This window comes from Podarcis muralis, chromosome 12 (assembly GCF_964188315.1).
Source record: "Podarcis muralis chromosome 12, rPodMur119.hap1.1, whole genome shotgun sequence".
NCBI classification, from domain to species: domain Eukaryota; kingdom Metazoa; phylum Chordata; class Lepidosauria; order Squamata; family Lacertidae; genus Podarcis; species Podarcis muralis.
Genome location: NC_135666.1, coordinates 12,796,995 through 12,820,978, shown reverse-complemented (window position 1 = coordinate 12,820,978; position 23,984 = coordinate 12,796,995). Strand labels below are relative to the sequence as shown.

General features: G+C 44.3%; 1 protein-coding gene across 6 annotated transcripts in view; it reads right to left on the bottom strand.

Annotated features, from left to right (window-relative positions):
- The window catches only part of DPP6 (dipeptidyl peptidase like 6), a 510,968-nt gene that overhangs the window by 8,075 nt on the left and 478,909 nt on the right, over positions 1-23,984 (bottom strand). For all 6 annotated transcript variants that reach the window (XM_028749895.2, XM_028749897.2, XM_028749894.2 and 3 more), the window contains exons 13-19: positions 22,646-22,753; positions 21,427-21,518; positions 20,303-20,350; positions 19,078-19,196; positions 9,897-9,944; positions 6,467-6,565; positions 5,015-5,084 (exon numbers count right to left, since the gene is read on the bottom strand). In XM_028749895.2, the coding sequence (XP_028605728.2) occupies positions 5,015-5,084; positions 6,467-6,565; positions 9,897-9,944; positions 19,078-19,196; positions 20,303-20,350; positions 21,427-21,518; positions 22,646-22,753 (584 nt within the window). The remainder of the gene's footprint in view (positions 1-5,014; positions 5,085-6,466; positions 6,566-9,896; positions 9,945-19,077; positions 19,197-20,302; positions 20,351-21,426; positions 21,519-22,645; positions 22,754-23,984) is intronic.

Sequence of the window (23,984 nt, the reverse complement as noted above, 5' to 3'; positions counted from 1 at the left end):
CTGGTTTAGGGAAGCAACAGGAAAGGAAGGAACTGCAGCTCAGGGTTGCATCACGTGCTGTAAAAGCAGAAGGCTCCAGCTGCAACCTCTGGGGTCTCCAGTTGAAAGAGTCAAGGCAGCAGGCAATGGGAGAGACATCTGCTGGGGAGCCACTGCCAGTCAGAACAGACCAGCCTTTCTCAACCTGGGTCTCCCAGATGTTAGACTACCATCATCCGTGAATGACTAGGGCTGATGGGAGTGGTAATCCAACAACATCTGGGAAACCAAGGCTGAGAAAGGCTGGAGCAGATCCACTTAGTGCCCTCCATCAGCCCAAGTCAGCACGGCCAGTGGTCCAGGATTTTGGAAGCTCCAGCCCAAACATCTGGAGGGGAACAGGCCGAAGAAGGCTGGAGTAGACACGACTGAGGCAGATGGACCAAATAGTCTGATATAGGGGTGGGTGAATCTGTCACTTTCAGGCTCTCATTTTTCCAACCCTAAATTCATTTCTCCAAGTTTTTACATCAGCTTGCAATTATTCTCATTTTTTTAAAGTCCTCATGAAAATTGACCAGCATCTGACCAGGACTGACCAAGAGCATTTCCTCCTCCTAATACGCATGTCTATATGCAATTTTGTCAAATACGCACATTTTTGCAGCGCAATCATCTCCCATATAGTGCATTTTCATATACTGCTTTCACTAATACTACATGCGCATTACCCCACAACATGCATTTTTTGTACACATTACTCAGCCGGAGGGACTGCGTTTCAGAATTTGGAGAATTGCGAATTTTTGAAGGATGGTTGTGTTTCAGTTCTTGCTGTGTTTTGGAAAGTGCAAATTGGGCAATATTCACCTTTGAACAGAACTTCTCCTCCACTCCTGATGGTCTGACCTGCTTCCATTGCTCCTTCCTAAGTGCAAGTGAATGCAAAATCCCAACTTCTCACATTTATGGCTAACAGCTGAAAGAGCAGATTGCACATTCATAAAATGTGCATGCGCTCCCCTTACCTGGAGCTCATGAACCTCCTTGTACAAGGCCAGCAGCACATTTTTGTGGGCTAGCAGGCACACATACTGTGTGTCTTCATCCTGCCTCTCCCACCCCCAAATACAAGTCCTGTCCAGGTTTCATTCTGCTGGGAAATGTGGGAGATTGCCCCAGAGGCCCCGTAATGACAGATGCATCTTTTATGCATTTCATGCTGCTTTCAGACACCCCTACTATAGGAAATCAGTAGGTGACATCAGCTGGATAGCTTGGTTGGTTAGGGCAAGGTTGCAGGTTCAATCCCCGCATGGGACAGCTGCATATTCCAGCATTTCAGGAGGTTGGACGAGATGATCCTCAGGGTCCCTTCCAACTCTATGATCTCCAGGCCAACTCTATGATCTTCCAGCTCTATGATCTGCCAGGCCATGGGCCTCAATGGATACCCAAGCATGTTGCTGACTAGTCCTGGAACTACCACTCTGGCTGAGGTGCAAAAGCCCCTCCTCCAGAGCTGACACACAAGCATAGGAAGTCAGAGGCTTCCTGTTGCCCTACTTGTTTAATGGCTGAGCTTATTTTTTCTTTCTTTTTCAGGGTCGCAGCCAAACAGATAAGTTAACAGCAACGTGAAGTGTGATATATCACAATGCGTTTCTTTGCCAAGCCAAGATGTCAGATTTTATTTTCTTCGGGCAACAGCACATTTAACTTTTCGTGGTAGCAGCATATCCACTTCAGATTTCAAAAGGCAGTGATGGGTCTTTGGCAAAGCAGTGTGAACGCAGCAGCAATTTCATTTCGTCTTAAAATAAATTATTTTCATATCACCTTTCACCCTGAGACAAAAAAGGTCCTCAACTAAGTGTGTAACTGCCAGTTACAACAGCTCCTCAAGCAATTTCACCACAAATAATTTTTCTTTATTAAAAATTAAAAAATTATAATTCTATCTACATTAGGCCAGCCCAGAATGTTCTCACAGTCCACTAACTGCAACTTCCTCTCCCCCCAAAAACCCTTGCAAAAAACCAAAAAGGTTTAGGCCCCACTTCTGAAAATGCCCAGGTTGTTAGCTTTGTAGACATGCTGGGAGAAAGAATTTGATGGGAATGGTGCCACGCTATAAGAGGAAGAACACCAGTCTAACCCCCAGTGGAGGAAGCACCCAGAACAGAATCTGAAAATGTATCAGGGTGCAGGAAGAGGCCCACTCTTGAAATTTCCTGGGCTCAGTCTAGCTAGGGCGGGAACAGCAAACCTGTTGTGTTGTTGAATTACAACTCCCTTCACCATCCTTGACCACTCGCCATGATGGCTAGGACTGATGGGAGTTAATTAAGAGGGCTGCCAGTTCCCTGAGCCTAATTTAGGGCTTTGAAAGTTAAATTAGCACAATGAATTGAACTCAGAAGCTCAGTTGGTAGAACATGAGACTCCTAATATCAGGGTCATGGTTTGAGCCCCACACTGGGCAAGAGATTCCTGCATTGCAGAGGCTTGGGCACTTTCAACTATATAATTCTATGGTGCTATGTATCTCAAATGCATCTTCCACCAAGAAAATCTTGCAGGAAAGGATGGGGATGTTTGCTGGATTAGTTTGCTGGATTAGGCAGCACTCAGTGATACAGGAAAATTCTTTTCAGGTTGGTTGGATCCTGTGTGTGGGTTTCTCTCTCCCCCCCCCCAAATCTCCCGTGCGTACAGCTTTCCTGATTTGCATTTATTCAACACACAGCCCAGCAGTGCATCCTCATTCTGAGGCAGTCTAATCAAGTGTCGTTAGCTTGATGAGTACCAATCTTCCTCAAGCACTTGTATAATGAAGCACATTTCCCCAGAGATAATTTTTGACGTGGTACGGCAGGCTTCATGACAGAGCTTTTGTCCTCCCTTCAAGCCAGCTTCGGGGTGACATTTTGGAACACATGGGCAATGTCATGCCCTCTTTTCGCTTGCAAAGGAAAAATAATTGTTTGACTGTATTTATTTACTTTTCATCCTGCCAGCTCCACAATGGCTCAAGGTAACATCCCAGGAAGGATTATGTGAGACCAGCCAGGAAAGCGTTCAGACTCTGATCAGGCCCCCGTATATGCGGGAGAATTGGGCTGTCATAGAATGAAGTGTGCGACTTGTTTGTTGATGACTAGCCCACTTTTGAATGCTCCTTCACATTCGTAACAACACCTCCCTACAAATGGAAAGCAAGCACTGAAAAGGGAGAATATATTCTATCCCAGCCCCCAGCTGCTCTGGTTTTCTATTTGCTGGGAAGTTTTTAACATTGGTGAGCATTTAATAATGTGACTCTTCACCCCAACTTTATATTCTGCCTGTGCCTAAGTTCTGAAGCATGGGAACATCGTGGTTTTGTGCCACTGCTGTTTTTAATTAGCAAATATTTCTCAAGACCAGCCAGCATGAGCAGACTCAGCCCTGCCAATGAGGCAGCTGCTTCATGTGGTGATTTGATTTTTAAGGCTGGTAAGAAAGAGATACATCTTGTCTATCATAAATGAATGGAAGTTGGATAAGAGCAATGGTGTTTGGTTGGAAAATTCCCACTGGATTGTGTTGTATATCTGTGGTGAGGCTTTTTGGAGAATATATATATTTGGCTTAATTTAACCATATGCAATGGATATTAATAGGACCTCTCTTTCTTAACTATGCAACAAGAGGGCAAGTGGCTCAGAAGATCCAGTAAACTTCTGCATCTGCCACTGTCTGCCCTGACTCACGTAGGGAGGGACCACAGGGCACTGGCAGGAAGGGGTGGAGGAGAAATTCTGTCCAGCTTGCATTGATAAGCAAACTGTCCAGCTTGCATTGATAAGCAAACTGTCCAAATCCTTGCTTCCGGAAAGAAGCGAACTGAAAAGCAGCCACCCTTCAAAATCCCAACTTTTCTGAATTTTGCAAATGCAGTCTTCCAGCTAAGCAATGTGCACCCACTAGGCCAAAGCATGCAGATATAAATGTATATTTTAGGGGAAACAACATTCCAAAATGTATTGTGTCAGCCGAAATTGCTTACAAAAATGTGAACATTTCTCAAAACTGCATGAGTTTGTTACAATAAATTTGTACTAAAATGCTGAAGAAATTTCATGAGGATTTCTTTTAATTGCAGGAATGTGGAGGGCGGAATTGAGGACTGGAAAAACGAGAAACCGGGAGAACCGGAAATTGACACATTTGTCCACTCCTTATGGCAGAGCACATACTTTTCATGCAGAAGGTCCCAGGTTCAGTTGATGGCATCTCTAGCTTGAAGGATCAGACAGCAGGCAACGGGGGAAAAAGAGTCCTCCTCTCTGCTGGTCAGAGTAGACAATACTGGGCCAGATGGGGAAACTGTCTGGAAGGCAGGAAGATGGAGTAGTTGCCCTATGCTGAGTCAGGCCATTGGTGCCCCCAGTGTCTGGCTGGCAGGGCAGAGCACAGAGATGCCCACGGGAGGCGGAACAGGAGCCAATGGCAGGCAGAGTCAACTAACTCTTCTCTTGTCTTGCTCCCGGCTGCGTTCTATAAGGGCAACACTGAGATAAGGATGGGGAGGAAGCTGACAGGCAGTGCCACCCTCTGGACTGGCTGAAAGTAGGCAGATAGGAGCTCGTTGAAAACAGCGGTTGGTGGGCAGTGCCCCCTTCATGCTAATGGGGCAGACTCCAATCTAGCTCAGCATTGCCTACATTGCGACTGGAAGAGGCTCTCCAGGGATTCAGACAGATCTCAGCTCTACCTGCAATTGAAGCTGGGACCTGTTCTGCATGCAGAGTGGATGCTCTGGCCCTGAGCTATGGCCCCGATCCAGTATGGCAGTTTCCTGTTTGCTGCAACGGCCCCTTGTTCCTGCTCTATTCTGTCCTCAGCTAGTCAGCTTTTGCCTGGCTTTGCCAAGCACTGCTCCACTCTCTAACCTCGTATGTCCATGTTTCTCCTAGCAACAAGCAAAGCACAGCCTGGCTTGGGTGCCTGGATGTCCTCTGAAAACGATACGATTCATAATGTTACTCACACAACAAGAAGCAAGGGGTAGTGCATGTTTTCGGTGAAGATGGCCGGCTTTGAAATCTGCATCGGCAATTCTAGATAAGAGACATAAGGAAGCACTTAAGTTTGAGGAGGTTGTCATTATGCTGAATGATATTTTTCTTTTGCTGGTAACACGGCGGCGCTTCTCAGTGGGAACAAAATGGCGGTCCATAGACTAGCTTGGCAAATAACACCTTAACAGAATATCTACGCCTTCAAAGAGGAAGCCTGCCCAGCGTTATCAAAGATGACAAGGAATCTGGAGCCAAGGCGCGGTGTGTCGCTTGGTCATGCACCAAACATGCAATTAGTGGCCACTGACATGTATTATTTCCCCCTGTAGGCAGGTGGACGAGCTGCAGAACCGCAAAGCAATATTTTGGAAGCACTAGGGGAGGGAAAGAGAGATACTACGTGAAATAAAAATATCCCATGGCGAGGAGGAGAAAGCTGCTTTCCTCTTTTCCTGCTTTCAGGGTTTTTTGAAGACAAAGGGTTCTTCTTGTGCATTTTAAACACCAGGGGTTTGATTGCAACTTGCCCTGACAGAATAAAACGAAGCAGAAAAGACTTAATTGGATGAACTAAATTAAGAAGGCGCATTTGCAGGAACAGCACACTGGTTGAAGGAATGTGTCTTAGAAGAACAAATAATGGTGCTCCGCGTTTTTCACCCCCTTGGGTGCATATTGGTGCAGACATAAAGAGGCTGCTGCAGGAGATTCTTCCTGCCTTGGTTTATTTTCAAAATAAACTACAGTGTACAAGGACAACATCCTGGCAATCAGTAACCAGATTAGCCAATAGGTTTAAGCGGCTTGCTTTGCAATCTTCTCATGACACTCTTGCCTAATTAATTTATTCCATCAGACTTGCTAATAGATAGCTGATTTGTATCATTAGCCGCAGGACAGCCAACAACACGTGGCTTTAAATATATTTAAACCAAGGCAGAGATAATTCAGCATGTAAGACTGGTTTTGTACATACAGCTAGGTTCCGAGGAAACAGTTGTGCAATTACTGTCAGTATATATTTATGGCTCTGTCCATCAGCACATACCTATTCCAAGGCTCAAAGCAGATGATATATTTATATGTCCGATCGCATTTAATGTGTCAAGTTTTTTTCCTTTTAAATAAGGAGTTGGGAAACCCTTTGCATCCTACTGCAGTTCCTGCAAAAACCACCCTTCCTGAAGAAACTACTGTTGCTTCAGGCATAAAGCATTATTCCTGGGCCAAATAGAAGCTTCAGGGGAGCCACCTTTGTCAAGTCCATGCTGGGGGGCGGGTAAGGGTTAACCCCCTTCCTCCCCACAGAACATGCTCTTAAATCTGATAGAGCCTCCATGGGTTTATTTTTTAATTTGGGGGGTTTCAATTAAAGAGCAGAGACAAAAATACGTAAGACATAAAGAAAAGAAAAACCTTACTGTAATCATGAATCTTGATTTCTGTGTATTCCACTTTGGGCATCTGTCTATCTGCTACTGCTTTCTGGACCTTTTCATTTACCTCTAGGTCAAAGAGTTCTGGAAGAACAGGGAGAAAAAAATAATCCAAGATGTCATACAATGCATTTGTTAATTCTATACTGATAAAGAGCAGCCAATATATATATATATTTCATTATGCAAAACTGGAGGGCGGGAGAAGTGGAGAAACAGAAGCGCAGAATTTGCAAAATGGGCAATAACTAGTTGGAATATGATGGCTATTAGGAAGCTGACAGCGTAGGTGTGTGTTATGAGAGAAGTTCCTGGTATAGCTCAGTTGGCAGAATATGAGACCCCTAATCTCAAGGTTGTAGGTCTGAGCCCCACTCAATGATCCCTGCATTGGTCCCTTCCAACTCTAGTATTCTGTGATTTTGTAATCTCCGAACTTTTATTTTAGCACAAAGCAAAAGTCTGCTGAGTCTGCAGAAGACTGTCCTCTTCAAATAAGCCTTCTAAGAAGAGATTTTTTTTAAAAAAAATCCCAGTCGATACCTGTATTAGATTTGAAATAGTTTTTATATATGTAACCGTTTTAACTATTTTTACACACGTCATGGTTTTTATTGTTATTGTGCAATTGTTTTATATCTGCTTTTATGGCATTGTGGAATTTCTTCAAGATGCTTCATAGGAAGTGATCTATAAATGAATGAATAACCACCGTTCTGAAGCTTCAGCCCAACAATGCCCATTCAGAAAACCAACCAACTTATACTGATCCGCTGTTCGACATTTATGATCATCTTAATTATGTTCAGGAGCATTTCTTCTGCTGCCATTGATCAATACTGGCTGCTCCACTTTTTAGCTACCACTAACTGCAGGTTTTCATTGCGACTTTACTGTGTGGTGCTGTTTCTTTTTCAATTCCTTCAGTCAATCAATAGATAACTCAAGAGAGAGGGAGGCAGGGAGTCCTTAAATCCAGCCCTTCTCACACTTTTCCTTAGCAGCTGATCAGCACTACCGATGCCGCCTCCTCCTAATGCATGGCTTTACCTGGATCGGGGCATTGGAGCAGCTATACTCAGGAACCAACAAACACAGAATCCACGTGGTGCAAAGGAAAGGTCTACATTTGGTGTTCTTCAGAAGAAACACCAGTGTTATCTATCCTCATAATAACCTCAAGCTAAACTGTACTTTGTTGGTAACACTTTTTTTTTTAATCATGTGCATATTTGCAAAGTATTGATGATGCATCCTAGAGATTGATGCACATATTTGACAGGGAAGCCAGTGAGCTAACAGGCTGGGAATTTGGGGAGGAGAGATTTTCATTTATGCATGAATTATGATAATCTATGCATGGACCACCCTAAAAACGGGGGCGGGGGGGGGGCAAGGCTTCTTTCTGCCCTCCACCCAAGTGTATCGTTTCTGCAACTCGTAATCATATTCTGGGCTCAAGTGTTTGTCTCCAATGAATTAAAAAGGAGAAGAAGCTTCACAAAAGCCTGCCAATTCCAATCAGTGTGCCCCCCTCACTGCTATTTCAGCAGGTGGGTTTAATGGTTCAATGAGTATTCAGACTTGTTCCTGAAAAGCCTGCTCTCATCTTTATTGAAATCATAACCCCAGCGAAAGCTCCAAAGCAGCAGACTATTAAGTTTGGTTAAATGTTAGGATCCTCATTTAATTATGGCTCGCACAATTAGCTTTATCAGCAGAAAGAGGCTGGCCACGCCGGGACTCCAGAAAAGCCATTCTATTTGCTCACATAATTGCATCAAGAGGAAGGCGGGAGCTGAGTGGGAGAAACAAGAGGAGACTGACATATCTCCCAGAGAATTCTCAATTTATTTCCCTGCCTTGGGACCACTGGGAACTCTTGTCTGCGCAGTACAAATAGCCGGCTCTTAATTAAATGTAAGCACACCATAATATTTGGTGGGATTTACAGTTATCTGATTGCTGCAGAATAGTCCCTTAATGTGGCCTCGTATTATGAAGTAAATAGAACTTTGCTAAGAGGAGGCCATCACAATGGCTGTCTTTATCCAATATGGCAAGAGAGCACCGTATAAGAACCAGGCATATGATAATCAAATGCAAAGCGAGGCAATTTGGTAAAGCTTTGTGCTTGCCTATATTTATTTATATCACACTTATCTGGGAGTAAGGCTGCGTATACAGCATACATTTAGAGCACATGACTTCCCCCAAAGAATCCTGGGAACTATAAGGGTATTGGGAACTGTAGCCCTGTGAGGGGGGGGTAAACTGTGTTTCCCATTTTGCTTTGGGGGAAGCCATGTAGTTTAAATGCATTGTGTGTATGCAGCCCAAGTCCCACTGAACTTCAGAACAGACACGGCTAGGATTGCAATGGCTATATGGTTATTTTGCTTTTCCTTAGCCTTGGCTTACTCTATCCCATCTCCAGCTTCACCTTCCTCACCTCTAGCCTTGCTTGAATGCATTTTCTCAAAGGTAGTTCTGTGCTGAACTTTTGAAAGGTCTTGGTTTTGCTGCAAAAGTCAGTCATCTGCGGTGAGTGAAAAATCCTTACTTTCTAATCTTTTGTAAAATTGGTTCTGCATCTGTTTGTAGACCATATTCTCCTGGTCTGGTGCTTCTTAAGAGGACATTTGCCTCCACTGTTATTTCCTAAACTCAGCACTTCCCAAACTTGTTGGACCACTTGGAAATGAGGATCATTATTATTTAATGCATCTATAAACCACTTTTCTCCCAAGTTGGGATTCAAGGCAGCTTCCAACATGTAAAAACAACATAATAAAACATATTTAAAAACAACACAATGAAACAAAAAGTAAAAAACAAACTAGTAATTAAACTACACCAGAACACATTTAGAGCCAGAAATTAAAACACAGTTTGCCCAGTGATCAGCACCATTGGCAACTAACTTTCTGAACAGGAAGGCCTTAGCCTTCTGGTGAACAAAGAGGGAGTCAATCTAACCTCCCTTGGGAAAGAATTCCAGAGTATGGGAGCAGCTGCAGAAAAGGCTCTGTTTGCTGGGGATGTCAGCTGATCACTTAATAACTCCCCCCACTTAGTGCCACTATCGTCATCAACAAATCCAGCCCTGTATTATGAAAATCTTGGGCCCTTAGGATCAGGCTGCTGAGAAGTGCCAGGTGATGTCCTCTAGCCTTCCTTTCCCCTCTTCTGTCAACTGACATAATTGCTATTCAACACCCCAACTATTATTCCACACTTCTAAGCAACCTCTTCCCCCTCTTCTTCCAATCTAAACCCAAAACACGGTTCATTATATTGTCTTTCTGCGGGCCTTTGACCTCTGGTGGGATCCGTGCCTTTCTTTCCAATTTTTCCCCTCTCCCCAATTACCGAAGTCTGAAATGCTTTCTCCTACCATGTGATGACCACTTACTTTGTGCATCTGATGTGTTGTGGACTGTTACCAGTGGAACTCTTGGACCTTGAAAACAGGGAGAAAGAAATGCATCACATTAAAAGAGAGAGAGAGAGAGAGATGCATCTAAAAATTATATTTAAGAGCCTGATTCCGAATCCCTTGGAGCCGACCAAGGATTACATTTCATGGAAGGCTGATCTAAGCAGCAAATCACCCAGGGATAATTAGCAACCACCAAACAGAAAGATATGTAAGACAGACAGCCTTTCCCGATGGAGTGCTCAGTGTGTCTTCTCTAATTTGTCAATATTTTAATTAGCGCAAACACAATTAAAATCATTTGCTTTTCTTAGATGATTCCAACATCGTGCAATTTATGCCGCACAAAGCATTTCTATCTTTATGCACCTGATGGATGGGGTTCAAGGGAAATGAAAGCTTTAAAGATGCAAAAATTTCTGGGTAGTTTACTGCTAACAACAACAAGCTGTCATGGCCCCCTGGCTTCAGAAATCACTGCAGGACAGGATGCAGCAAGGTAGATTAATGCAATGTGCTGGAGGTGGAGAAGAGGAGGCAGTGATCACTGCTGTCAAAGAAAGCATGCAGACAGATCTAGACCATTAGATCAGTGGTATAAGTAAACCGCATTGCATTTTGTTTAGGTATACAGTTTTCTTTCCCAGCTTCAGCTCAAGGGAAACCAGAACACAGCTGTTCACAGCACTGATTGGCTGGAAAGAAACCAGTGATGTCACTAACACACACACACACACACACACACACACACACCCCTGAAGCTGTCTTTCAAGGTTGTAGAAATTGATTCTCAAAAAAGTTCAGAATGGAAAGAACTGCATGCTGCATTTTCAAATCACATGTGGTCCTTAAAAAATAAAGAAGCAGAGAGCTACCTGGAATGAAGGAAGGGCAAGACAGACTACCAAACCAGCAGTCAATCTGAATGCCAGCATGTCAGTCAAATGTGTTGCAATGAGCCTGAACGGCAGAAGGAAGAAAGAAAGAAAGAAACACAGGCACCTGCGTTTGCATGTGCATGTGCATCTGTCCCCACTCAGAGTGTGACAAATACTCAAGTGCCCCTGCTTTTCTTCTGTGAAACACTGGCGCATATGAATTTAATTATCCTGCTCACACATTCAAAATGCATGCAGGAAATGTAAATGATAAGCTCTTTGATGACTAAACATATTACGTGGAGTGTGAAATATTCTGTCGGAAATCAGCTTTCACTGTTTGCTCTCTTTCATTCTATTGAGAGGAGACAGGCCAGACAGAAAGTATGAGAATTTTGGAAGCACGCAGTCAATTGCAGCTCCTACTTTGCTTGTGCAGCAGCCCAGTGACTCTTGTTCTAGATCAGTGTTTCCCAAACCTGGGTCTCCTGCTGTTTTTCAACTACAATTCCCACCATCTATGATCATGGGTCCTGCTAGCTAGGGATGATGGGAGTTGTAGTCCCAAAACAGATGGAGGGCCGAGTTTGGCCATCACTGCCCTAGAGCATTCAGGAACATGCCGGATTCCATCAGTCTCCACTGGTGGGCCATCTGAATGGGGCCACCACCCTTACAAGGGGGAATTGCCTTCATCAGTCCAACATTAACCAGATAATGGTCCAACCATGACAAGGAAGTGCACTGCAGGACCCAAAGCTTTGCACACAAACACAGTAGATTTAATCTGACTTATTCACCATCAGTATCATCCATCCTTGAAAATCCCCTTCCCCTCAGGGTGAGAGGACCTCAGAGCAACACGCCATGCAATGAAAGGGCTGGCAGCATTAAGAAGAAAAATGTTATCTCCCTTTGCCTATGTGGAAGTGCTATGCGTGTATGTGTACAAGTCACTCCGAGTCCCAGCCTAAGTCATCTAAAGGCAAACGAAAACAGTGCACCAGGGAGCATCAGGTTAATGCTCTATTTTTGTCACAAATATCAATGGGGAAACGCTGTTTGAAAACTGCACCACTCTCTAGATAGTTGCTTAATTAACAAACATTAATCAGCGAGTCCAATACCGCTAGCCAATTTTTTAAAAAAGAAGTTAAAACATTGCCAAGCGCTTTTGGAGAAACCCGTGGTTTTATTTCCAAAGAGCGTCCAATGTTTTCCCCCTTTTAAAAATCTCGTGGAAATCATGTCAGCGAACTAATCTGTATTCAGCGACAGCTACGAAAACACAGAAACTGTACATGGGAGATGAGTGGAACAAAACGCAACAAAACGCAACGTAAAAGGAAAACCTGCTCTCTTTGGCTCAGCAGCAGTTATGTGCAGCCCATAATTTCAAACCACAAGTGAAACTCCCACTATGTAAACAATGAAAATTGAAATTGTCTCTGCCAGGCTCCAGCAGAGTATCTTTTAAGCAGCAATGAATGATTTAAAAGGGCAGCTGCAAGAGGGAAGAACTCAAAGGGCCTGAGTGCTGCCGGAGTATGATAATTGGCAACGGCCATCGTGCCCCAGCATACAGCTTCCAATATCTCTTTATTTGCTAAGCCATGCATTATGTATAGCTTAACGCACCCCAGTTCATACATGGATACCATATTATCATACTAATAAACAAAGGCGCTGCGAGCGTTGGGGAGCCACCGGCTGTAATTAAAAGATCTGTCCTATCATTGGTGTGTTCAGATTCAACACCAGAGACAGATGTTTGTGGCATGTGCTGGCAATCACCAATATCAAAAAAAGTATATTGAACTGCTTTCCTAAGCCTCCAAGGCATTTATGTCATCCCCCCCCCCTCACCGCCATGTTTCACATGCATCCTTCTTGAAAAGGCTATCAGTCGCTACTAGACACAATGGCCACACTCTTGTTTCCATTCTTGGGGGTATTCTGAATGCCAGATGCTGGTTATTACAGATGGGGAGAGTGCTGTTGTGCTTTTCGGACACGCATCTGGTTTGCCAACTTGAGAACAAGTTGAGGGCTGGATGAGCTTTTCTTTGGCCTGATCCAGCCGGGCTCCTATTCTAAGTATTAAGATCATGTCGTTCCACAGGTGTGCATACAGCAAAGCAAATCAATAACCACCTATGCTGCCCTATTTTCATGCAATTTAAGAAGATGGATTTGTTCTGGCAGTTCAGGGGCTAATTCAGAGATCCCATTTTACATTATGGATGACTGGAAGGAATTGCAAGTGTGCAACTCCCCATTCGTGGGGCAATCTGCTTATCTGACGGAACAGTTCAGGTCTTCTAGGCAGAGACCTGCTCCAAGGACCCTCTTCAGCAGAGGCATGCGGCTATATTTCTACAAAAGAGAGGGTCTTTTCTGTGGCGGCACCCCAACTGTGAAATGTCCTCTCTAAAGAGGCTCACTTCATGCTGACATTAGAAACTTTCAGAGCCAGGTGAAGTCCTTCGTCATTGGCCCAGGCATTTTGGATGGTAGTTGTTGTTGCTAGCATGTGTCTGATTTTTGGAACTGTTTCTTTTCTGTTTTTCTTTCTTTTTAGCTCTCGGGATGTTTGTTTCATCTTGCATTTTGTTATACTCCTTTATTGGTTTCAGATTGCATTTACATGTTGTGTGAATTGATTTTACACACACTTCTATACACTGATGTGGAATCTTTCAATGAAGGGTAGCTAAGAAATATTTTGAGTAAATAAGGAGAAAATACCTAGCTCAACATGCAGATCTCCTGCTCATTCTTATCTGGAGCCACTATACAATCAGGAGGACTAGATGCTTACTTTTTAAACCATCAGAATGAAAAAGAAAGCTGAAATCTCAGTTTTCTTTTAACAGATCTGCATGTCACACAGACAATGTTGATAAAGTGGCATTTTACATTTTGGGGGAAGGAAAGAACTTGCTTCCCCAAAATACATTTTACATTTGGTGGCTTCTCCCTCCTTTTGAGTCCTCCCCCCCCCCCAAACGCAAGAGATTCTTGAGTGCCTGTCTTTAGCATTCCTGCAGCGCTCACAAAAAGTTAAGCAGGTCTCTTGAAATCAGAAAACAATAAACCTAATAAAGACTCCAGCTGGCACAGAGGGTGAAAGATGCAGCTCTTCTCCAAGCTCTAAATCTTGAGGGATGGGAACATCTGCACTTAGACTCTCAAGAATAATGAGTTCAGCCAAGGTCATTCATCAAGCTGGAAATAAACACACACACCCCTCCTGTTCTCAGTACCGTGTGATGACACCTCCATTTCTTCAGCTTTGTTACTGAGGGCACTAGAGGGATTTAGCTGCTATTATCATTGATTGCTTGAAAGGGGAATTGGACCATTTAGGGCAAATCTGTGCTACTGAATTAAACTGGTTTCGCTGTCGATTTCCTCTGCCCAGAAAACCTGGGGACTATCTGGGAGGGAGAGCAACTAGGGATCTCTAACAGAGAACTATCAGCACCCTCTCCATCAACTATTCTTGCCAGGATTCTTTGGCAGAGGCCAGTGTGATTAGAGCTCAGGATTTGACCCAGGAGAAAAAAAAGAGACAGTCATAGAACCGGGAAATTAGACAAAACAAATGAAATACCGTGAAAATCCCTGAAACGAGAAGTAATCGACTAGAAATATTATCTTATGGGAAAAAACCTAAAATTGAACATAAAATTGAACAATTTTGGTCATTTAAGGTTTATGATTTCTCTATTTCCTTCTGAGGAAACTGAATAGTTCAGTGAAATGAGGTTTATAGCCGGCATCCCGTTAAGGCTTTGTTCAATTTTAGGTTTTTCTAATTCTAATTTTAAACTTTTTGATTTATATTATTTTGTTTATTTCCATAAGATAATATTTCTACTTGATTACTTCTCGTTTCAGGGATTTTTACGGTATTTCAGGATTTGACCCAGGCTGAACCATCTTCAAATCTCCACTCAGCCACCAAGTTGACTTGGTAGCCCTAATCCAGTCACTATCTCTTACACCAAGGGTACTGGCCAGACGGTCACAATTTTTGGTTGAGATTTGGGCCGCATTCACACCATACACTAAAAGCGCTCTTATACCACTTGAGCAGTCATGGGGAATCCTGGGAACTGAAGTTTAAGGGTGCTGGGAATCGTAGCTCTGGGTGAGGTCAGCATCCTTATAACAAGCTACAATTCCCAGATACTTTGGAGGAAGTCCCAACTGTTAACGTGGTATAAGAGTGCATTAAAAGTATGGTGTGGATGTGACCTCGATCATAAACCAGGAAATACAGGCAGCACAAGTTGCTTTGCAGCTGTTGTACAACAAAACTGCTTTCCCATAAAATTAGATTATTATTTTTTTACAGTACAGGCCTTGATCGTTTTAGGCTGGTCCAATATGTTCATGACTGCATGCACCGCTGCAACCCGGAAGGTGGTGGAACGGGACCTAATGCACTTATACGCACTTTGCCAATACAATCAGGGGTCAGGAATGTAACCCCCGTGCAAAAGAGCCATTGCCTGTATACAGAAAGTGATGTGGAAATGCATTGGAAAATGTGGGATAGCGACTGATACGTCATCTAACCTCCCCACAAACAAATCAGAATTAATATCAGTACGTAGCCACCATCATCTAACCTCCTTATAAACCTTGTGCAAACAAAATAGGCCGAATGCTCAATAAACAAGCTGTCTGGAAGCAACCTAACTTGCCTCTCAGAGTAGTTATTACCATGTTATGTAATTCAGCTCTAGCTAGCTGGAGAACTCCGTGGTGAATTATTTGCCTCAAGATGAATTGCACAGCTCAGTACCTGTGCGCTCTGCCATACCCCTTTCCTAAATATTTGCAAGTACAGTAAGGAGGCAAAACTGCTGCGCTGCAGAACCATCTGTTCTGGTCAATTAAACGGAGGCACAACGGCCAACCTTCACTCCATGTAAAAGTCACCGTTAAACTAGAAGCCGCCAATCGCTTTTCTCCATTTCCTTTTATTTATTTGTCTTTCACGTCAGCGAACAATTAAGGGTAATTTATGTTAAATTAATGGTGCTTCACACCACAATGAAGTATTTTATAACATACAAACGATTGGTCTGCTCAGAGGAAACAGAAACTTAATGCCGACATCCGCACAAGTGACAATTTGAATTAATCACAGCCTACTTTAATAACTATGTTGTTAAAGGGTGACAGAACAGATGTTCTCTTAAGAGAAAAAAATTAAGTGAGTTAATAGTATCCTACTTTTAATCTGGAGGAGCTGCGTTTGTGAAGCCTGGGGTTTGGGGGCAGGAGACCTCCGATCTGCCCTGTGTTTTAAAGTACTGCTTTAATGAAAGGGAACGAATTACTTTTCCCTCTCAAAGAGTTAACATGAGCCATGCACAGCGGAGGCTTATGACCTGACCATCACTCAGAATTAAGGGTACTAGTCCTCTGGAAAGAGGGACCAGCAAATAAATGCAAAAGATGGCCATGTGCAAAAGACTGATTTAGTCTGGCTGTGCTCTAAAACATCAGAAACTAATTTACGCTTCCCGAGCCACAGGAAAAGTGGCAAAAGGTCACAACTTGCCCCCCAGCACTAATTACATTTCTGTGCTGGAGGACTACACAAAGAAGGAGGTGGTGGTGGGGGAGAAGGACATCTTCATAATCAGCCTTCTGGAAGGGAATAATCTTGGCCGGAACAGTTAACACATTCAGTGACTTAATGTGTAAACGGCAAGCTATAATCCCTCCCAGGGAAGCATGTTAATGCACTGCTCAGTTCTCGACAGGATGAGCAGAGGGGGAATTCTGTCACACAGAGGTTTCTGAGTTGCTTGTTTATCACTGCGTCAATGCACTGGCCTGTCAATACTTTATTTTATGCTGGTACTTTGCAATTAAAGGACGCGGGTGGCGCTGTGGGTTAAACCACAGAGCCTAGGATTTGCCGATCAGAAGGTCGCGGTTCGAATCCCCACGATGGGGTGAGCTCCTGTTGCTCGGTCCCTGGTCCTGCCAACCTAGCAGTTCGAAAGTACGTCAAAGTGCAAGTAGATAAATAGGTACCGCTCTGGCGGGAAGGTAAACGGTGTTTCCGTGCGCTGCTCTGGTTCGCCAGAAGTGGCTTAGTCATGCTGGCCACACGACCCAGAAGCTGTACGCCGGCTCCCTCGGCCAATAAAGCAAGATGAGCGCTGCAACCCCAGAGTTGGTCATGACTGGACCTAATGGTCAGGGGTCCCTTTACCTTTACCTTTACTTTGCAATTAGCTCTGGCTCATTTGCACTTTTCAAAGTGCGGCTGTAGGTACAGACATGAAGGATATTTACCAGTAACAAGACCATTGGAAAATGTCAGAAACTTACGACATTTACCAAAATCAGGTTAACATTTAGGTCTTTGAGAACTATATTCACCGTATCTGAAAAGCAATACCTTTATTATAGTCGGTCCATATTAATAAAGCTAGATGCAAGACATGTGAGTTACACAGAACACTTCCTCAGGTAGGATATTCAAGAACATTTTTAAAAGGGGGAACATTAGGTGTATCTCCTCAAAGGCAGGTGATGTGAAGCCTTGCTTGTGTCTCCCTGCAGCTAGATCCTGTATAATAATCTAATGGGCCGGCACAGCTATCCGGTTTTGCTCTGCTTTGGAGAAAGCATGTAAATAACTGTGAATCAGCTCTTAATAACTGGCATGCCTCATGTTCCAGCTTTATTATTATTAAATATTATTCTTAAAGACACATGTACTATATCTATCAGGCATATCCAACAGGGTAAAAAGAGAATAAATGAACTCTGCAGGAAATACTTTAAAGAGCTTTAGATCTGTAGCTGCAGGGCAGAGTCTATAAATGCCAAGCTTGCGGCAAGGTTTAATTCTAACAAGTTCAACGGTGATATTTAATTCTAACAAGTTCGATGGTGACATGGGTGAGAAACAAGGAATCAAAACAACACATTCACATTGCCTTGAGCAAACATCCAAGAGCTTTCAGCTCCCCTCCTTTACATTGCTGCGCGTTACAGAGACCCTGCTGCAACCTGAACGTTTACAACCCTGCACCATACATGTTTAATCAGAAATAAGTCCCACTGAATTCAACAGGATATACTCTCAAGTAAAACTGCAACCTTCGTCTCCAAGCCCTACAGCATCTAGCAAAGTGTATCAATTTTGCTTGCTAAAATGATGAGAAAGCTGAAAGTCTGTCCAAGCCAGGTTGTCTTGAAAGCAGGCAAATGTTTATTGTGGCTTTCCTCATTTCTTATGGCAGCAAATTCCAGAAGCTGAGAGGTCCACAAACAGCTGTTCTACAATGGAAGGGTTGGCAGGGGCCTTGTTTCCATCTGGCTTAATGCTTGATGGAGTTGCAGGGTGGGGAGAGGAAGCGAAGGAGCAATGGCTGCTTAGCCCAGATCTCATTACCAGTGTTTTACATCATATATCCTGGAAGCAGCTGGCTGCCTAGTCCAGCCTTCCTCAAGCAGGTACCCTTCAGATACCTGGACTTTGGCTCCCATCAAGCCCAGCCACCAAGGTCATGCAGTGGCAGGGACTGGCTGGATGACGAGGAATGGTGTGAGGCACCAGCTGGGGAACCCCCAAGGGACACCCCAGAGGAGGAAGGCTCAGAGCCAAGGGATTGGTGGTGGGACACTGAGGAGATATCAGAGGGAGAAGAGTGGGGTGGTGGTTTTTGGATGCTGAAGAGGCAACGGGGTTTAGTGAGCAAGGAGAGCCTGTGACAGGGAGCGGCTCAGACTCAGAGGCTGAAGCAGAGAATATAGGGAGTCTGCCTCTCTTACTGTGACCAGCTTCCCTGCTGCCTTGTGGAACATGGCATGTGGAATGATGTGCAGAGCAGAACAGAGATTACAGGTACCCAGACACAGTTTGAGACTGCTTGGGAAACATCTGGCAGGGGAGGAGCCTTAGAGGGGGTTGAAGGCGGGGGCCATCAGTCCTGGCAACTGCTCTATAGGGGCAGGACCTGCCGGGAGTGTTGTGTGCCGTTTTCTTGAATACAGAATTTACTGCACTGAAAGACTCTGCTTCTTGTGTGCTGCCCTGCATCTTGACACGCACCCAAGGATGGTGGGAGCTGTATTCCAGCCACACCTGGAGACCACCTGGTTGGGGGTATCTGGCCCAGTCAGCCACGCTTGGCTGCTTTTAAAGCCTTGTACAGCTATAGAGTGATTCCTTTTCGGCACTATTAATAAGGTGGCCTGCTTTGCCGCATGGTTATAGAACAATACGAGAATCCTACCTTCGCAGGTCAGGATGAAATAGGCCATGTTGTGGCTGAAGGATGCACTGAAGTACGTGCAGTTGTTTATCAGGTCACAAGAGAGGCACTGCCTGTTGAAGGGCCCTTTAGTGCTGGCACTGAGAAAGAGGAGAAAACAACACGTCTGATTATTCTGTTGGCGCTGCTTAGAACAGGCATGTGGATTTGTGATGGCAGGACTTTGGACAGAGTTGGGTGCTTTCTCAACCAGGTGTTTAGGGGCTGCAGCTGCCCCTGGGCATGGTGTGATGGTCTAGTCCACAGCAGCTTTGGTTTTTAGAACTGGGAAATGGCCGTGGCTCAGTGGTCAGGAGAATCCCTTTCCCATGCAGAAGGCCTTGCAGCTCCAGGTAAACCTGGAAGAGACCCCTGCCTGAAACCCTGGAGAGCTGCTGCTGCCAGCCAGTGTAGGCAACACTGAGAAAGATAGCATAAGGCAGATTCCTATGTTCCTAATCCAGCCCACCCCCCACATCCCCATCTGAAGAATCTGGCAGGCCCCCGTTTCCTCTGCTGGTGGGTGACGCCTCCTCCTGTTGGGAAGCAGGAAATTGCCCCAAATCACGCACCTGCAGAGGAGTGTCGGCAGCATCAAAAACCAAAGGAAGCAAAAGAAGAGGCTTCTAAACAGTACTGGAAAATACCTTCCAAAAGCGATAGTTGCTGTGACAGCAGAGCCTTGGTCTTATGCCCCTAAGAAAGTTGGTCACCACCTGGGAATTTTATTGCTTTATCAGCACTATTATCATTTGAAAATGTTTTTCCTCCAGTACCATTTCAAGCATTTATCTCTTCGTTACTTTTCAACTATGCAGGTCCGGCCCCTCTTTTGTTCTACTGGAGCAGACCAGAGTGAAGCCTGCTTCGATTCGGTCCGCTCCGGATGCCCCGCCCCCCTCAGGCCGCCGTGGATAGGCCAGAATTTGAATCTGGGTTTGGTAGAACCCAGCAGGCTCCATGACAGCCAGGGGAGCGGAGCAATGGTCAGAAGGACGGCGTGGCTGCGGGAAAACCACTTGTAAATCTTTTGGGAAACTGATTGCTCTTTTGGGAAACTGAGTCCTCCCCCACTTCTGTGACACAATTCCATGTATCTTCTTTAGGCTTACTTTGCACTGAATTTGCTCAGGTGTAAGAAGAACTGATAACAACCTCTTTCAAGGAAAAGTCTGGACATTGTTTCTTCCATGAAAATAAATCATACCTGTATAAATGTCGTGTCCTTGGTAACTCTTCTGTGCTGAGGAAATAGCTAGAATAAAATGCACATAGATTATAACCAGATTTTTGAGAGCAGTATTTCATCTGGGTTATCTGCATAGGCACAAACTATTCAGAAGAAAGGTGGAAGAGATATGCCCCATGGACTCCTTGCACCCTAGAAACATTCTTCTGATGCCTTTTAAGTTCTAATTCCAGTTTTTGTTTTGTTTAAAAGAGAGTCTCTCTTCCTGTGGCTGCAAGTTTGGAATGGTAAAATGAACAGAAAAAAAGAGGCAAAATTATGGGGGGGGGCTTTCCCCCTAAAGCTCATGATTTTCACGTCTACATGATTTTCACCACTGCCTGTCCACATTTGGAAAGAACTTTAAAAGAAAATGCAATATGTTCACCAAATGCAGCTGAACACACATTTGTCAAAATCGTTAGCTACATGCAATTAAATACACAAAATTAGCCCAGCCTTCCAGCTGTCAGATGAAAATTTCTAAAGAAATTTTATTATTCATCAGTTATACAAAGCAACAGAAAAAGAGCTGTCCATTGTACTGGTTTTAAACGGATGTTCTATAAAAAAAAAAAGGCTGGATTAAAAGGCACCCAAATGCTTCAGAGATTCCATGTTTGCAATATGACAGCCCCCACCCCCGAGAAGCAGCATTGAATGTCTTTGAATACTCTTTTTACATTGGAAAAACTAGAAATCAATATAAATTTTGATTAGGACTAGTTTATGCGCATAGCAGTAAGCCAAAGGCCAAGCAAGATATATCCAAAATGCTCCTTAAGCGGCTGTCCTAAAGTTACTTATTCCACAGTAGTATGAATCATTTTAGTTGGTAAAACTTTGGACAGGAGCATCCTCACAATAATACTCTGATTCTTATGCTTACGCCCATTTCACAGAGGAGACTCTTATACTTACCAGAGTAATGCGAGGGAAGCCTAGCTTCTGTATTTAAGCACATTAATATCACAGGTTTCAATCCAGAGCAATGCCCACTGGGTCACACATAAGCGCTCCACTAATCCAGTTACCCTTGCAGTGCTGTCAACTGAAACTTCTAAGACATGGAAGCTGACTTGACACGATTTGGTGTTCCTTACATTTTATGGTGCCTTTCCTCATATCCCAAAATCCTGGTCACATCCCAGTCACCCGATGTGATGGACTGTAAATCATTGCTGCTGCTGTTGGGCTGCCGAGAAAGGAGGAAGAGATGAATTTCAAAACATAGAGCAAGGTGTTCTAACAATGATCAAACATATATCTGCATTATTTTCTTCAGAGCAAGTTTTCCTGATGCATTTTTTTTAAAAGACACTAATTTATTCTTCTTCTGTCCTCCTAGAAGTGAAAATAATAAATTGAGCCAAATTCATGCTTGGGATAGCCATATTTCAGAATTTCTCAAATTGTGCCATGGGGCTTCTGAAGCCTCTCCAAAAGTGGTGAAGATGAAGCAGAGACAGATGAGCCGAGTCTGACCGGGAAACTCTACTTATTGCCCTTCTGTCTCACTCTTTCTCCAAAGAGCTCAAGGTGGCTACAACCTTGTGAGGCAGCCTCTATTGAAAGACAGCGACTGGCCTACAGTTTCAGTGGGAATCTGAGCCCCTTCTCCCTAGCTTAAGTCCAGCACTTTGGCTACAAATGGATGCTCGTTTCAGGGTCATAGAAGTTGCATCTGAAAAACATACAGATTTCTTCTAAGGGGATCTAACCCACCCTGTACCCTAAGCCCTCAGTGCTCACACCCAAAGGAGCCTCCTATCCACTCTCTGTGCAACCCAGTCAAACCTGCTCACTCTGCGGGGCTACAGCTGTTCCTCAGCCCAATTCTCCATCAAAGGAGACCAGTTCATTTTTCTTTGGTTGTCGCCCATCAATCCTTCTTTCTTTGGTCTGCAAATTATGTTTTTCATTTAAACCCCTTTTGTATCAGTGCCAGCAGATTCCACTGACAGCAAGCCAGCCACAGGATTTCCTGCAAAACACTGTTTGTGTATCAACCCACTACAGTACTCAGATGTCATTGTCTTCAACAGATGCACATTTTCTTGGAAATGCTTTGCATGTGATATGTCTAGGTGTTGACTTGTTATATCGTCAAAACTGCCAATGTAAGTGTGTTACAGGGGTGGGGATTCTGTGGTCTTCCAGATGTTGTTGGACTACAACTCCCATCATCCATGACCACTGGCTATGCTGCCAGAGGCTGATGAGAGCTGGAGTCCAACAACATCCAGAGAGCCAATATTCTTGGTAAATTACTTTTCACCCACACCCAAAAAGGCGTTTAGCAGCAGCCGAGCTTTGTCTCACCTGCGATGAAGACATGGTAATGTGGTAAAACTCGCCTCTCCCTCCCTGAGGGATGGCTCGGACAAAGAAGAACCTCCTGCCATCTCTGGAGAAGACGGGCTCTTCGTTCTGCAAATACCAAGCAGTTGCAAATGAATGCACAGATAAATATTCATGAATCTTGAAATAAACCACTCAAGACAGCAACCGTGCCAGTCCCATCCTTCTGCCAGGCTCCTTCAGCCACATGTGGATTCAAACCATGTATCTTCTAGGATTGCGGCTGAAATCCAGCTCAGTGAAAATGAGGCTATCCTTGTGCAAAACACTGTGGGCACAGGTTGCAGCTTTATCAGCCCTTTGCTTTGGTCCACAACGCCCTCCTCCCTTGATTGGTTGCTCCCCTTTCCAGATGCAAAATAAACTGACCTGCTTCTCTTTATATGCTTGACTTGCCTGCCTGCTCTGTCCTTGGAAACTCAGGTCCCATCTGTACTATACAATTTAAAGCACTAAGCAGTCACAGCTTCCCACAGAGATCCCTGGGACCTGCAGTTTGCTAAAGGTGCTGAGAGTTTTTAGGAGACCCCTTATTTCCCCCACAGAGCTGCAATTCCCAGCATGGTCTAACAACCCATCCCTATTCCCAGGGAACTCTGGAAACTGTAGCCCATGGGTAGGCAAACTAAGGCCTGGGGGGCCGAATTCGGCCCAATCGCCTTTGGCTCGCAGACGGTCCAGGAATCAGCGTGTTTTTACATGAGTAGAATGTGCCCTTTTATTTAAAATGCATCTCTGGGTTATTTGTGGGGCATAGGAATTCATTCATTCCCCCCCCCAAATATATTCCAGCCCCCCACAAGGTCTGAGGGACAGTGACCCCTGCTGTAGCCCCATGAGGGGAACAGGGGTTTCTGAATTGAATAACTCTCAGCATCCTTAACAAGCTACAGTATTTGTTACACCTGAGCACATTTAGTCCCACTAAACTATGCCTTAGCATTCACAGGTCATACCCAGGAGCCCCTGACAAGAGCCGTAGTAAGGTAGCAGGGAGCTCCTTCCAGGTTCTAGGGCTATATCTTGTAAACAGCATACAACTGAGCTGGCTGATCCTTAGAATCTTGAAGCCCTGCAATTCCAAAGGCTTCTGCTGTTGCTGTTCATTGAGAAGCGGCTCTGTGACTCTGATCAAGAGAAATAACCCTCAGGAGATTTTGGGCATCGCAGCACTTTGATGTTCAAATATATTATCCCTTTGCACAGTTAAAACAAAAAATCACAGGCGCATACAATGGCCTACAGAGAAACAGCTAGAAGGCACCAATCGTATAGATTTCTGTTAAAAGAGGACACAGCT